Raw genomic sequence first — 17,104 nt, 5'->3', positions numbered from 1 at the left:
GTAGACTGTTGTAATGTCCCTCTATCTGTGTTATCTGTAGACTGTTGTAATGTTCCTCTGTCTGTCTGTCTTATCTGTAGACTGTTGTAATGTTCCTCTGTCTGTCTGTCTTATCTGCAGACTGTTGTAATATCCCTCTGTCTGTCTATCTTATCTGTAGACTGTTCTAATGTCCCTCTGTCTGTCTTATCTGTAGACCGTTGTAATGTCCCTCTATCTGTCTGTCTTATCTGTAGACTCTTGTAATGTCCCTCTGTCTTTCTTATATGTAGACTGTTGTAATGTCCCTCTGTCTGTCTGTGTTATCTGTAGACTGTTGTAATGTTCCTGTCTGTCTTATCTGTTTATGTTATTTGTTTTTTGTTAACTCAGAGAGTACAATTGGGCAGAACCTATTTCCAGCAGGAGCCGGTATGGAAAAGCTCCAGTAGAAACCATAAATCACTAAGTACATGAAAAATGATGGTACAGAATATAAACATTGTAACATGCAATGTTTGCTTTATGTAATGTTAGCTGATTTATACATTACTCATATTTCTGTGCAAGGATGATGACTAAAAAGGATCTTTATACCATCCCACCTTCCTGGTTATTAAGCTGAAAATAATAAATGTTATGTTACAGAATACATATATGGACTGCAGATACATTTAAGATACATATAGACACGTTACAGTTACATGCTTGACCATAAATTATTGTCCTACCGTGTAAATTCATATAATATAGATCAAAGATTCACTGAGTATAAAACTCCAGTGGATGTCGTAAGGAAACCATCTTACAACAATCACTGTAGAAAATAATATTTACAAGACAGACAGCACATTTCAAGCCTATTCAAATAGAAAGCACACACATTATCGACCGACAGATTAATTTACATTTTTTTTCAGACAGAAATCATACATATTAATGAGTAGAAAAGTCAAGAGCGCAAGCGGGTGGTGTAAAAGAATGAGCCTAGAAGGGATGATGAGTGAAGTACAGAGGTGAAGGGCATCACTTGGAAGAGACTGGTCAGAACTGGAGAAAGAGAGACTAGAACTGGGGGAGTTACACAAGTGCAAACATATTCATAAGTTGTGAGTATAAACATTTAGTTAATGAAGAATCAAAGTAGAGCTAGTGTGTCAGGCAGTGAGGATAGTTAGATATTTCTTTCACGTCAGTTACAGATTCAACTTGATTAAAGGAAAAAAGTAACTTCCTTTTTTAAATGATTGAAAGTTTTATGATTTCTTTCATGAAACTGTTCTAAACTCAGGCTGTGTAAATTAAGTCTTCATGATGATTGGTATGTTTGTCAGGTCAAATCAAGTGTTGTTTTCATGGTGTGAGGCTGTGTGGTGAGTATAATGTTGTACGTCACACTGCAGAGCTGGGCAAGTCTCAGGGCTGTATATAGATTGCCATGGGTCACTTCTAGCTGAGATGAAGTAAGGAAGTTAGAGAGCTCCATCCAGTATATTGTACGTCAAGTTTTTGGCTTTTCTGCCCTGTGTGCCTTTTCCTCGGGTTTTATTCTCTGTGGCTTCTCATGCTCAAGTATTGCTTCCTCCAATTGTCTAAAGTGTCCACCAGTGGAGTGAAACTGCAATGACAGCGTGGAAATTACAGTGCATTGTTTTCAGTCAGTGCAGTGTCAGATTTACTGTACATATATAAGGGTGTGCAGAGGGACTTACTCCCCTGCAAAAAATACTCCTCTGGTAGTTGTTAGATGGTTTAGTTTAGTCTGGTAGAGTCATGTGGTAAAGCTGCTATTACTGTTTGGGATGCATGCGGTAATTTCTCAATGTATATTGCTAAATGTCATAGCTTTTTATAGTCCCTGTAAAGTAAATGTAGCCAGACAGCTTCAGTGACACAGCTCTATTCCTTATGTCCTTGCCACTGTGTATAACTGTGCATAGCAGGGTGTATTAGTTTTGTGACTGACGTAAGTGTTGCATAGTTGCAGTGACTCGTTGGTGGTGCACAGTAAACAGTTATTTTCATGTTATTGTTCATGAATCTCAAGGGTGGACTTCAGAAAGAGCCCCAGGAATGAGGAATGTCCATTAGACATGTAACAAGGGCATGTTAGTAACAGTAGTAAGAAGGGACAGGCGTCAAAGTCAAGAAGACCATGTAATGGCTTGTGATAAATAAAATTACAAGTAAAACATGCACAGTGTAAACTTTTCAATTCTAAAATGTGTAAATGCATAATATTTCAATCCATACTAGACTGTGTTAGCTGTTGTTACTTGAGCTCTTATGTCAATATAGTAAGTAACTAATAAGCAGTGATAACAAGATTTACCAAAATGCTGAATTATGTTGGTAGTAAACCCTGCAAGAAAGAGATTAAACAAGTAATTTCAAATTTTCAGAAGTTTAGCAAACCTGTGAGACTGAAAAATTAACGGCTCTCATCTGGTGGTAGTTTCTATAGTCATTTTTGGAGTCTGTTTTAGGACCTCTTTAAGTCCTGTCTATGTGTCTATATGTGCTTTGGAGGGCACAGCAGATACACTTAGTACAAATGAAACTAACTTATGGACCAGTCCTACATCCAGTTTTGTACGTGTTTTCCATCCTGCACATCCCCGAAACAGTAGATAATATAAAGCGGGGAGAATGATCTTACGTTATACATTTCCGTAAATTTCAGGGGCTTTACTTTTTTATCCTTTCATGACAGCCTCCACCTTCATTATCCCTCCAAAAGTGAACACCATAAACTAGGAAAATTGTTATCTGGTGCCCCCTGCCAAAACATTTAAGTACGTAACTGTGACATTAGGCACACGCTTGTATAACATGTTCTTACCTTGGTTTCTTTGCATAACACGTAATTGTCCACCTGAAACTATACAGTGTACACAGTAAAGCTTTCACCCTATGCAGGTATCCCTTTCAACATCATTGAAGAAAGAATCAGAGAACTCACCACTTACTTCCCAATGCCACATTTATCTGTCACAGTTTAGAAGTTAACTAATAACAATATTAATTGCTGCAGCCTCTAAAATGTATCCACCCTTCAGCCCATTTCAAATGCCATGTGCAGATGCATCACAGTCTCCCATGAAATGGCCACCACTGTAAAACTATTGAAAAAGCTAATTGGCTACGTGTGAAAAAACGTGCTGATGTTCTACTTGTCTCAGCTATTTTAAATATATCAAGAATAACACCTTCCCTCCTCTCACATCCAGATTATTCAGAGAAGCAGCAACATGCAACCTTAGACATCGTAAGAGCTCATGTCCTCTCCTCCAAAGCTCCCCAAACTAGGCTTCATTGCACAGACCATGCTTTCTCAGTCCTTGGTCACAAATTGTGGGAATCTCTCCCTTTTTTGCCTTAAAGATCATTCCTCTTACCCCATTTTCTGTTCACAAATAAAAGTGTATTTCAAGATTCTCTCTCTCTCCCCCTATACACATAAAAATATATATATATATATATTTACCTTTAAAATGTCATGGCTGACTTGTGTGATGCACTTATGTGCAAAAGTATCTTTTCAAAAGTACGTATTAGTGAAAGAAAAAAATGCTGAACCCACAACAGCGAATGCTAGTGTGCATTCACTGTTATGAATTCAGCATTTTGAGTGGAGATCACACTATATTGGGGATCAGGAAAGTTACCCTTTCCCTCATTGTAGTGCGATCTCGGAGTTTGTATGTACAAGTAGCAGGGGGAGGGGGGTGCAGGGGGGGGGGGTTTGCCCTCCCTGCAAAACATTTGTAGCGGACATCCAGAAATGAGATAGTTTTGCTGAAAGTCGACATTCCCTGAGTCTTGACTTTCAGTGAATACCAGGCTTACAATTCTGAGCATTCGACGTTGCCTTTTCTGACATTTCAAGTCAGGTAAGTAGTGTCCAGTACACGTTCTACATGTCTTTGGAATGTGGGAGGAAACCGGAGCACACAGAGGAAACCCATACGAATACAGGGAGGACATGCAGACTCTGCACAGAAGGCAACCCTGCTAAAAATCGAACCGGGGAATGTTGATGCAAAATCTGCTCTATTGACTTTGGAAGTCAGTTACAATAATAACTAAAATTGTCCCTGATATAGGGCCTTTGTCCACCATTATTTATAGTTTTATTCAGACTTCTTGAACCTAGACATTTAGAGGTAATGTACAAATGCATGGGAAGGCAGTCTGGAAGCATCCTTTGCACCACGGCTGTTACATTATCTGGTCTTTTGCTGGGTCATATTTGGTTTACAGGGAAGAAAGTTTCTTCAGTGAGAACTGAAATTAACTTAATGTTCAATTTTCCGTGTGATCTCAGTGTTGCAGCTGTGTACCCGTCATTATGAGGTGTGACTTGGCATTCAGTCCCACCAGATTTTTCTATCACTGAGGCTGGTCTTTTTTTTTTCACTTTTATTGTTTTGTTCATTAAAGAGATACAACCGTGCCAGTCCTGAATATGGCAGTTATTCTGAATTAATTTTCCACAGAGCCTTTTATAGTTGTATGCTACTGCTGTAGCTTCCCAGAATTACGAAGTTTGCAGAATTAATGCGATTTACTTACTCGGGTGCACAATAATTTGCTCATACAGTCATGGTGGTTTGATTTTGATGTATAGTCCTGCATTAGGTACCCGAATCTTGATAGAAAACATATTGTGCTGAACTCAGCATTTTTCTAATAGTGTTAGCCGATATATATTGATCATTTAATGGCCTAATAAATTTATGTGAAAAATGGTTAGCGTCTTTTTGTCTTCAACATTATGCTTCTTACCGATGTTTAATTATAATGTGATCACACTTTTTCCTTGAAAAGTAATGAGTGAAACATATTTTATTTTTCAGAAACGCTCTAAGGGCCAGATGCTGTTTGATAAAGTCTGTGAACATTTAAACCTTCTGGAAAAAGACTACTTTGGACTTACTTACCGTGATTCGGAAAATCAGAAGGTAACGCTTTTATACAGTTAATGCTATCAGTGAAGAAGAAGAGGCAGTCAATTTATTAGATATAATGTGAAGAGGAAGAGGCAGTCAATTTATTAGATATAATGCTCTCCTTTATATTGCTATATAAGGAACATTATGGTTATTTTTGAACTTTTTAAATCTGTATGCTGAACAGTAACATTTTAACATTCCTTTTAAATAAAACATGAGTCACCTGAATTGGCTAAGTGATTATTTAACATTTCTTTTACAAACAACGTGTGTCCTCTGAATTTGTTTTGTGATTATTAAAAAGCTTACAGGTACTTTTGAATAGGAATCTAGACCAGCACATCACTGATTGCACAGAGGACACTTTTTTTGAGTCATTTGGTGAAAACCTGCATTACAAATAAAAAAAAAAAAGTTAAAAAAAGCTGAGCACATCCTGACTGGGAGACTCCAAAGAGTAGTGGCAGCATATGTGTACTAGGGACTGGAGATTTTACAGATGTCACCGATGCCATGAAGTAAGGTGGTGTGATGTGAGGTGAGAGGTACCCTTACTGTCTGTGTACAAAGATACAAATGCTTCCCCAAACAAGATGTGGTAAGATGCTCCAGCACAGATATTCGGCAGTTACAGCCCATCCTAACTTTTTAATAGATTAGATTCTGGTGACTGAATCCTCTATAGCTATTTCTTGATTTTTGTACCACCTAGATAATTGTAATCCTTTTGTATACTAAATACATTTGTGTCTAATTGTGCATTAGTCATGCCCCCAGTCTATATTTAATAGTACACTAATGAATCCCTGGTGACATCCTGTTCCTGATTTACATTAACTATACTAAGCTTTGAAAGTCTTGGGGTCCTTGGCCTTTCACATTTTTGTTTTGAATTAAGTTTTTGCTGTTTTGTAAACATATTTTGCCTGTTTCAGTGCAGTTAGCCTCAGGCATTTACCTTTCTTTCGTATCACACATTTTCACTTTTTTTTCAAGCTCATAATGTTATCTGTAGTTCAGCAAGATGCTTTCAACATTAGCAGCCTTCTCTGACATATTATTAAGAATAAAGACGATATTCCTGTCATCTGAACTTAACTGTCCCCTTAAATTGTGTCTAGTGGGATTTGTATCACTTCACTGAAAGACCATTTCACTGACACCCATTTCACTGAGACCAAATCACCTGAAGTTAATTTCACCTAAAACTCATTTCACTGACAAGTAGTACTCTAAGGCAAGTGAAAGGTATATGTCCTTTTCCCCACTGTAGTGTGATCCTGGTGTTAGTATATATAGCTAGGGAGGGGCTGTCTGGTTTTGTTTTACATTATTTGGTAAAACCCAACTAGCTGGGGGGCTACATGACAAAATGGTCGTTATAAAAATGTCAGATAAGAATGAAAGAGTACAGATGGAGAGGAGAAGAGTGTGAGTGGTAGGGGAAGGGAATTTTATGGAAGGAAGAGTCCAGCCTGGGTTGGAGCTACAGCAGAGCCATGAGTTAAAAAAAGACATTTTCAGTGTATCCTTAAATGCATGAAAGCAAATTTATTTGGATGGCCAAAGGTAGTGCTATGGAGCAGGAGTGTAGGCTATGCCCTGTACTTTTATGAAGTTTTTGAATAGAGATAGGTAACGTGATTAGAAAGTTTAAGCCACTTCAGAGTTTTAAGTGGTAAGCAGTGATGTCTTAGATGGGAGGTATTTGTTGTGATTTCCTCAGTTTTGTTATATCATATTTTAGTTTTTGTCTTTTGGGAAGTTTGTAAGTTAGTTAGAACTGGGGCTGCATAAAGCGGAGGGGTAGCAGTAGAGTACCATCAGGATTAGCTCTTGTAACTGTGTTTAGGAAGTGGTTTTGTCTGTAAAGCATTCTTAGTTTTTAATGTTTATTTTATGTTATTGTAAATGTGAAGGCTGAATTTGAGTTTGCCTTCTATTATCACACCAACTCATTTTGTATGGGAGATAACTTCAGTTGTTGTGTTATTAAGAGAAAAGATTTTAAATGAGGTAATATTGTGACCATATGTTTTTGAGCTCAGTAAGAGCAGTTTGTTTTTATCAGGGTTTAATAAAAGTTTGGCGTTGTTGAGCTACGTGTCAGTGGAGAACACTTCCTGTGTTATGTGTTGCAGATGTGACAGGTTATTAGATGTACATATGAGCTTAGCGTTGTCAGCATACTGGATTAGTGAGGCTTGGCAAGGGGTAGCGTGCAGGTTATTGAGGAAAGTATTGGAAAGGGAGGGGCAAGAATGGAAGCTTGGGGGATGGCTGAAAAAACTTGTCTAGATATGGAAACACAGAAAGCTTCTCATTTTAAACATTATTGTCTGTTAGATAAGAAGTAGCAATTGACTCGGTTATTGGGGGAGTGATACCCCGAGGGGGAGGGTGGTTGAAGTAATAATTTACAGGAAGAGACTGTGATGAAGGCTTTAGAGAGGTCAAGGCATGAAGAGGAGACAAGATTGCCTGAGTCCCTTGTTTTATGTATAGTGCCTATGAAGGATAGAAGGGCAGAAGTTTTGCTGTATATGTGGGTCGAAGTCCATGCTAAGTAGAAGCAAGGATCTGACTTTGAAGGTGATATTAGTGAAGTTGTTTATGGATACATTTAGCAGAGACAGTATTACAATGGGCCAGAAATCTGATCCGTTACTTGATTTTTCCCAGTTTATGTAAGGCATTCATATGGGATGTTTTCTAAATGGAGGGAACATGTTCTTCCTGCACAGATCTGTTGATTAGGATACTGATGGAGCAGGCTTTAGCATCAATGGCTAGCATTAGGTATTCCTGCAGTAGATCGTCAATGGAAATGAAGCATGGTTTCAGTTTAAGTAGTATTTTTTATTATATCAGTGATTACTGGAGTTGGGGTGAAGGATGGGTAATTAGTGTCATTATACTGTCTTAGATCTGAATGTGGAGGAGCTTTAGGAGGTGTTATGGAATTTATGGGTATTTAAAGCAAAGGTTTGGTGGGGGTAGGTGTGTTTTTGGTTAAGAAGGCAATGCTTTCAGTGAAGTAAGTATTGAAATCTGTTTCTGTTTGCAGTGGGGTATCTTTTGGATATGGACTGGGCTGTTTTTTGAACCAGGGTTCAGTAGGGAATGAACTGAATATTTTTGGATTATGTTTATGGTTGGTTTGAAGGTTTGTATAGCATGGTTTTATCAGTATTAATTTCTTTCCTGGCCGTGGTCTGTTTGTGTTCTGCATAAGGTCCTTAGTCCGAAAGCCAAGGGGAGTGATTAGTTTTCATTCTTCCATTAAGAAGAGGAGAGAAGCTATTCGGAGTGTTTCGGAATATCGGAATACGGTGCACAAGTGTATAAGGGTAGGAGTTAAAGTCAATTGTTTTAGTACAGTGCAGTTAATGGCTTTTAAAGTCTCTATAAATGTGTGTTGCTTGAATTTTAACAGACTACATGTAGTTTTTTATTGATGTGACTTGGCCAGATGGGTTCTAAGGACATATGTTGGGAAATGGTCACTTCAGGAAGTACACCAGTAGTTATATATTTACCAGGGTCAGAAAAAAATATTCAGTCGCAAATGGCAAGCTTCATTATATGACTAGTTGTATCTCGTGGGGCTGTGAATAAGCTGTGTGACCACAAATAAGTTTATACAGCAAGTTAGGCAGTTAGTGGTCAGGTTCTGTCAGTCTACGTTGACGTCACCTAGTTTGGGCAGTTAGTGGTCAGGTTCTGCTTTTCTACATTGATGTCATCTAGTATGGGTGGTTAGTGGTCAGGTTTTGCCAGTCTAAGTTGATGTCACCTAGTATGAGCAGTTAGTGGTCAGGTTCTGCCAGTCTACATTGACGTCACCTAGTATGGGCAGTTAGTGGTCAGGTTCTGCCAGTCTACGTTGATGTCACCTAGTATGGGCAGTTAGTGGTCAGGTTCTGCCAGTCTACGTTGATGTCACCTAGTATGGGCAGGTAGTGTTCAGATTCTGCCAGTCTACGTTGATGTCACCTAGTATGGACAGTTAGTGGTCAGGTTCTGCCAGTCTACATTGATGTCACCTAGTATGGACAGTTAGTGGTCAGGTTCTGCCAGTCTATGATGACGTCACCTAGTATGGGCAGTTAGTGGTCAGGTTATGCCAATCTACATTGATGTCACCTAGTATGGGCAGTTAGTGGTCAGGTTCTATCAGTCTACATTGATGTCACCTAGTATGCGCAGTTAGTGGTCAGGTTCTGCCAGTCTACGTTGATGTCACGTGGTATGGGCAGTTAGTGATCAGGTTTTGCCAGTCTACGTTGACGTCACCTAGTATGGAACATTAGTGGTCAGGTTCTGCCAGTCTACGTTGACGTCACCTAGTATGGACAGTTAGTGGTCAGGTTCTGCCAGTCTACGTTGATGTCACCTAGTATGGGCAGTTAGTGTTCAGTTTCTACCAGTCTACGTTGACATCACCTAGTGTGGCCAGTTATTGGTCACGTTCTGCCAATCTACGTTGATGTCACCTAGTATGGGCAGTTGGTCAGGTTCTGCCAGTCTACATTGATGTCACCTAGTATGGACAGTTAATGTTCAGGTTCTGCCAGTCTATGATGACGTCACCTAGTATGGACAGTTAGTGGTCAGGTTCTGCCAGTCTACGTTGACGTCACCTAGTATGGACAGTTAGTGGTTAGGTTCTGCCAGTCTACGTTGATGTCACCTAGTATGGCAGTTAGTGTTCAGGTTCTGCCAGTCTATGTTGACATCACCTAGAGTGGCCAGTTAGTGCTCACGTTCTGTCAATCTACGTTGATGTCACCTAGTATGGGCAGTTAGTGGTCAGGTTCTGCCAGTCTATGTTGATGTCCCCTAGTATGGACAGTTAGTGTTCATGTTCTGCCAGTCTACGTTGATGTCACCTAGTATGGACAGTTAGTGGTCAGGTTCTGCCAGTCTACATTGATGTCACCTAGTATTGGCAGTTAGTGGTCAGGTTCTGCCAGTCTACGTTGACATCACCTAGTATGATGGTTCCATTTCAAGTAGTATGAGGTACCCAGGAGAGTATATCTAGCATTATGGGAATGTTATTACCTGGAGGTATATAGACTACAGCAATGCATACACTTTTTCACTTGCTCAAATTAAGGATGGTGATGAGTATTTCTTCATTATGGAATTTTGGGACAGGTTCTGAGTATTGTGTAATGGAGTAGGTGTTGCGATAGAGTAGAGCTATTCCACCTGTTTTGTTTTTGGTTCAATTGGCTCTATTTATATAATATTATAATGAAGGGGAAGGACTTCCATATCTTTGACATTGGGTTTAAACCAGGTTTCAATTATTTTTACGATGTCTGGGGTGTGCACAGAAATCCATGCATATAGTTCAAAGGCTTTACTGCATATGCAATGTAGGTTTAAATTAATGAGGTTGAAGTTTTTTGGTGGATCTTTAGATATGGGGGGATAATAATGAGAGTTTACTATGGCGTCTGAAGGTATTATATAATAGGTTTTGTGGGTGCTATAGAGTTGGTTTTGTGGGTGCTATAATGAGATTGAGACAAGCAAGTGATGAGTAAAGTAATGCTGTAAGTTTGGCATATGTGAGTGGGTAGAGATAGGATTTTGTTTGCCTAATAGTATTTTCTGATGAGTGGGACATTGAGGTTAATTTTGGGATCTATGTTAAATCATCAAACACTTAAAAAACTGAGTGATGATTTATCGAACCCATGTAAGTGAAGGCTTACAATCTCGAGCGCTTAGAACAGTGATTTTTTTTCCAAGGGAAAATAAATCGCTGTTCCACAAAAAAAAAAATGTGATAAAACATTACATAAAGTGAGGGGCTTCACCTCCTACACCCCCCGATACACCCCCCTACTTAAATATACCAACTCCGAGATCACACTACAGTGACGAAAATGGCAAAGTAATGGAAGTGGCCAAGCGATTTCTTTCCCAGGGAAAGAATTTGCTTATATGCCGTTTCGTTATTTTGCCTTTTCATGCTTTCAAGTTCGATCAAGACGTATTTGAAAGAATGTGTCTTCGATCATTTAATAGGAACCCTAATTTTGTAGCATCTGTAGTGCTGGGTAGGGTAAGAGGACATGGCTTAGGATGGATATCGCCACATTGTGAGATTTTAGACGAGTCTAATATTGATTTGGTATCTAATTTTGTTGCTAAGAGAGTAAGTTTTCCTTTCTGGTGCACAACTAATTTGTAATCTAAATAAAGATGTGGTCAATATTGTACAGACAGGGAGAGATAGTGAAATTACTGTTTTTTGCTCCTAGTAACAAAATGGAGAAGTAGTGGGTGATGTATCATTTGCGATTGGCATTGTCACATGCTATACAATTTGCTTTAATCAAGAGGGATAGCAACATGATTGGGTAGAATAGGGTATGATGGAAAGTGAGACAGAGCTAATTGGCCATATAAGGGAGTTTTTGGAGAACTTACTGTGGACGTCAAGAGTAGTGGTGGGTCATACCTCTCAACTGTCCAGATTTTCACAGAATGTCCAGATTTTTGCCTTATATTTTTGGTCTGTTCATAGGTTCATAGGTAGGTACTAGGCTATCGGCCTGAGAGCCTACATAAGCCTTGCAAACAAGGTTCCCTGGCATACACCACCCAAGAAAGTTATTTTCCTTTGCCACTGTCGAGCAGAGACACAAAAGTTATCCACAGGGTGTATTTCCTATTTCCCATCCACTCATCAAGATTTTTCTTGAAGAGTGCTAATGAAGAACTTTGCTTGACATAGATGGGTAGTTTGTTCCAGAGTATGGGAAGTCTCTGGGACAGGAATCTATCCCTCCAGCATGTCCTGTTTATTGTGGTGACAAGGTTTAGGTCCCTAGACCGTGTAGTTCAGAGGAATTGGGATTTCTTTAGGTGTAGCATGTCCAACAGCTCTGGGTTTGACATAGCTTTATATGTTAGGCAGAGATCACCTTGGAGTAGGCAATATGCTACGGAGTAAAGCTGGAGTTTTTTGAGACGGTCAGTGTAGGGCATCTGTTTGAGGCCAGTAATCCTCTTTATGAGGTACTTCTGTGGCCTTTCCATCTGCTGCACATGTCTTGTGAGGTACATTCCAAAAGGGGCGTTGTACTCTATAATGGGTCTAATGAGTGTCAACTAGAGGGGAACAATGACCACTTTTTTCCTGGATGATTTTATGATGAGGTGTGCCACGTAGAAGGACTTCCTGACTACTGTGGCGATGTGACTATCAAATGACAGACTACTGTCCACCTGGGTCCCAAGGTCTCTTATCACACATTCGGTGTTAAGTAGACTGCCGTCTATGTAATAGTTCATGGGTACCAAGTTTTTACCAAAGGGGATGACAATACACTTTTTGGCATTGAGCTTGAGGCCATGGCTCTGACACCAGGCAGCTGTCTCAGTGAGGCCCTTCTGTAGGATTTCCACATCATTTGGGGACTCGACTATGATTCCTAGTTTGCAGTTATCTGCGAACTTCGTTAGCCAGAGGCCTTCTGTGTTAGCCTGTACTTCAGAGAAGTAGATACCAAACAGGAGAGGTCCCAGGACTGAACCCTGTGGTACTCCACTTTTCACTGGTTTGAGGTCAGATTTGGAGTCTGCAACTTTTACAGTGTGGGTTCTGTCAGTGAGCCAGTTGGCGATCCATCTTATGACATTGGGATTTATACCTATTGTAGTGAGTTTAGCTATAATTCCAGAATGTGGGATGGTGTTGAAAGCCTTGGTGAGATCAAGATAGGCTGTGTGAACCACCTTACCCTCATCTACGGCTTTGGTGACTGCCTCAAAGAAGTCGATCAGGTTCAAGAGGCATGATGATCTGCCTTTCACAAACCAGAATTGGGTGGGATAAAGAGTTTGGAGGTTACCAATGTCTTTGTTTATGAGTTCCATGATGATACGTTCCATGGCCTTGCAGACCAGGCTCATCAGGCTAATAGGTCGATAGTTCCCAGGATCAGTGGTGGCTCCCCCTTTCTGGAGTGGGATAACCGTCGCTGTGTGCCATTTAGTTAATGTTGTCACACAGCTTCAGTGTAACTGATTTAAGTTTGTTTACTTGAGTTTGTTCAGTTTTTTTAGGCTACATTTGTTGACTTTTGAATGTAATACTTATTAAGAGTTTATTACCTGTACTGCTGCTGTAAAGGGATATGGGCTTGCCTACAGCCCAAGTGACCTGAGTTTTGCTTGTATGCTTAGTGGCACAGGTAATGTAGGATAGGCAATGCCTGTCCTGCAGGCGGGGTTTCCACTGGATTATATCATGGCTCCACTGACATGGCCCCACTAGAGAGCAGAAACTTGTCAGACAGTGGGGGTCTGGGATGGAGGGATGTGGACAAGACTGCAGTAACTGGTAAAGGTATCCCCTGTTGGAGTATATGGATGAGCCCTCATGCACAGACTGAGAGGGTGTAGATGGCCCTCATGCTTAGACTGACAGAGTGTAGATGACCATCGTACCCAGACTGAGAGGGTGTAGACATCCCTTAGGCACACAGACTGAGTGGGTGTAGATGGCCCTCATGCACAAAGAATGATAGGGTGTGGATGGCCCTCGTGCACACAGACAGAGAGAATGTATATGACCCATATGCACAGACTGAGAGGATGTAGATGGCCCTCAAGCACACAAACTGAGAGGGTGTAGATGGCCCTCAAGCACACAAACTGAGTGGGTGTAGATGGCCTTCATGCACACAAGCTAAGCTGGTGTAGATGATCCTCATTCACACCAACTGAGAGGGTGTAGATGGCCCTCATGCACAGACTGAGAGGGTGTAGATGGCCTTCATGCACACCAGCTGAGAGAGTGTAGATGGCCTTCATGCACACCAACTGAGAGTGTGTAGATGGCCTTCATGTATACAGAGTGCGAGGGTGTAGATGGCCTCATGCACAAACTGAGAGGGTGTAGATGGCCCTCATGTACACAGACTGTGAGGGTGTAGATGGCCTCATGCACAAACTGAGAGGGTGTAGATGGCCCTCATGTACACAGACTATGAGGGTGTAGATGGCCTCATGCACACCAACTGAGAGGGTGTAGGTGGCCTTCATGTACACAGACTGTGAGGGTGTAGATGGCCTCATGCACAAACTGAGAGGGTGTAGATGGCCTTCATGCACACCAACTGAGAGGGTGTGGATGGCCTTCATGTACACAGACTGAGAGGGTGTAGATGGCCTCATGCACAGACTGTGAGGGTGTAGATGGCCTCATGTACACAGACTGAGAGGGTGTAGATGGCCTCATGTACAGACTGTGAGGGTGTAGATGGCCTCATGTACACAGACTGAGAGGGTGTAGATGGCCTCATGTACACAGACTGAGAGGGTGTAGATGGCCTCATGCACACAGACTGTGAGGGTGTAGATGTCCTCATGCACAGACTGTGAGAGTGTAGATGGCCTCATGTACACTGACTGAGAGGGTGTAGATGGCCTCATGCACAGACTGTGAGGGTGTAAATGGCCTCATGCACAGACTGTGAGGGTGTAGATGGCCTCATGCACACAGACTGTGAGGGTGTAGATGGCCTCATGTACACAGACTGAGAGGGTGAGGATGGTCTCATGCACAGACTGTGAGGGTGTAGATGGCCTCATGTACACAGACTGAGAGGGTGTAGATGGTCTCATGCACAGACTGTGAGGGTGTAGATGGCCTCATGCACACAGACTGTGAGGGTGTAGATGGCCTCATGCACAGACTGTGAGGGTGTAGATGGCCTCATGCACAGACTGTGAGGGTGTAGATGGCCTCATTCACAGACTGTGAGGGTGTAGATGGCCTCATGCACAGACTGTGAGGGTGTAGATGGCCTCATGCACAGACTGTGAGGGTGTAGATGGCCTCATGCACAGACTGTGAGGGTGTAGATGGCCTCATGCACACAGACTGTGAGGGTGTAGATGGCCTCATGCACACAGACTGTGAGGGTGTACATGGCCTCATGCACAGACTGTGAGGGTGTAGATGGCCTCATGCACAGACTGAGAGGGTGTAGATGGCCTCATGCACAGACTGAGAGGGTGTAGATGGCCTCATTCACAGACTGTGAGGGTGTAGATGGCCTCATGCACAGACTGTGAGGGTGTAGATGGCCTCATGCACAGACTGTGAGGGTGTAGATGGCCTCATGCACAAACTGAGAGGGTGCAGATGGCCTCATGCACAGACTGTGAGGGTGTAGATGGCCTCATGCACAGACTGTGAGGGTGTAGATGGCCTCATGCACAGACTGAGAGGGTGTAGATGGCCTCATGCACAGACTGAGAGGGTGTAGATGGCCTCATGCACAGACTGTGAGGGTGTAGATGGCCTCATGCATGGACTGTGAGGGTGTAGATGGCCTCATGCACAGACTGTGAGGGTGTAGATGGCCCTCATGCTGTTGGGACTCCTCAGATAAAAGTGTAAGAAGCTGCATTGTTGGCTTCCTTTGATTGCTTAATCTTTCTCATGTCCACATTTCTTTTTTATTACATGTTGTTATTTGCTACATGGAGTTTTCTCCCCAGGCCTCTGCTGAAAAGGCGTCGTCATTCCCAGTTGGACAATCCAGGGTAACAAATGCGAAATAAAATAAAATAAATTTGATTTTTCTTTTTTATCTTTTCACTTTTCACTTTTCTTCTGCCGCTTCTGTTTTCCAGGCAGCCCAGTGTTTCTTCATCTAGATAATGTTTTTCCTAGTTTTGTTTCATTAAGGAACAGGCATGTTTATCTGTAGCTTTTGATAAGTTTTTCCTTGCACAAATAGGTTCATAGGTTGGTACAAGGCTATCGGCCCTAAGGCCTATGCAAGCCTAGCCATGACAATTCCCTGGGTATTTTTTCCCACAATATTTACTTCCCTGGACCCCTGTCTAGCAGGGGACTGACGTGATCCCCGGGGTGAATTTCCTATCTCCCATCCAATCATCAAGGTTCCTTTTGAAGAGGGCCAGTGAGGCGCTCTGCTTGACATGTATGGGCAGTCTATTCCAGAGTCTGGGGAGTCTCTGAGTCAGGAACCTATCCCTCCAGCATGTTTTATTCATTGTGATGACAAGGTTTTGATCCCTGGAGCGTGTGGCTCTGAGGGATTGGGATTTCTTTAAATAGAGCATGTCCAACAGCTCAGGGTTTGACATAGCCTTGTATGTTAAGCAGGGATTCCCTCTGAGTAGACGATATGCCACAGAGTATAGCTGGAGTTTTTTAGATGGTCAGCATATGGCATCTGCTTTAGGCCTGTGATTCTTTTTGTAAGGTATTTCTGCGGCCTTTCCAGCTGTTGCAAATGTCTTGTGAGGTACATACCAAATGGGGCATTATACTCTATAATGGGTCTAATGAGAGATGAGTACAGTGGGACAATGACCTCCTTTTTTCGGGATGAAAAGCCCTTAGTGATGAGGTGTGTCACATAGAAGGATTTCCTGACTGTTGTGGCGATGTGGTTATCGAAAGTGAGACCACTGTCCACCTGTGTCCCTAAGTCTCTCTTCACAATTTTGATGTTTAGTGTCCTGCCACCTATGTGTTAATTCATGGGTACATGTTTTTTTCCAAAGGGGATAACTATATATTTCTTGGCATTAAGCTTGAGCCCATAGCTCTGGCACCAGGCATCTGTTTCTGTAAGGCCGTTTTGTAGAATATTCACATAATTTGGGGATTCATTAATGGCTCCCAGTTTGCAGTCATCTGCGAACTTTGTTAGCCAGAGTCCCTTAGTGTTGGCCTGTACTTCAGAGAAGTAGATGCCAAATAAGAGCGGTCCCAGGACTGAACCCTGAGGTACTCCACTTGTCACTTGCCTGGAGCTGGATTTGAAGTCAGCTACTTTTACAGTTTGGGTTCTGTCAGTAAGCCAGTTGGCAACCCATCGAGTGACATAGGGATTTATGCCCAGCTTAGTAAGTTTATCTATGATTCCAGAGTGGGAGATGGTGTTGAAGGCCTTGGCAAGGTCCAGATAGGCTGTGTGGACTGCCTTACCCTCGTCCACAGATCTGGAGACTGATTCGAAGAAGTCAATCAGATTCAGGAGACAAGATCGGCCCTTCACAAACCCAAACTGGGTGGGGACCAGTGTTTGAAGGTTGCCAATGTCTTTGTTTATAAGTTCCATGAGAATGCGTTCCATGCCGTTGCAGATCAGGCTTGT

General features: G+C 41.9%; 1 protein-coding gene across 1 annotated transcript in view; it reads left to right on the top strand.

The window, feature by feature from the left end:
* Positions 1-17,104, top strand: part of EPB41L3 (erythrocyte membrane protein band 4.1 like 3) — a gene marked incomplete in the record, with an annotated part of 1,523,429 nt that overhangs the window by 584,687 nt on the left and 921,638 nt on the right. The window contains 1 exon segment of the mRNA XM_044066506.1: positions 4,839-4,943. Coding sequence (XP_043922441.1) covers positions 4,839-4,943 — 105 coding nt within the window.

This window comes from Protopterus annectens, chromosome 3.part1 (assembly GCF_019279795.1).
Source record: "Protopterus annectens isolate FY-2018-M chromosome 3.part1, PAN1.0, whole genome shotgun sequence".
Taxonomy (NCBI): domain Eukaryota; kingdom Metazoa; phylum Chordata; order Ceratodontiformes; family Protopteridae; genus Protopterus; species Protopterus annectens.
Note: the sequence above shows the minus strand (reverse complement) of the source record. Positions and strands in the feature narration are given on the sequence as shown.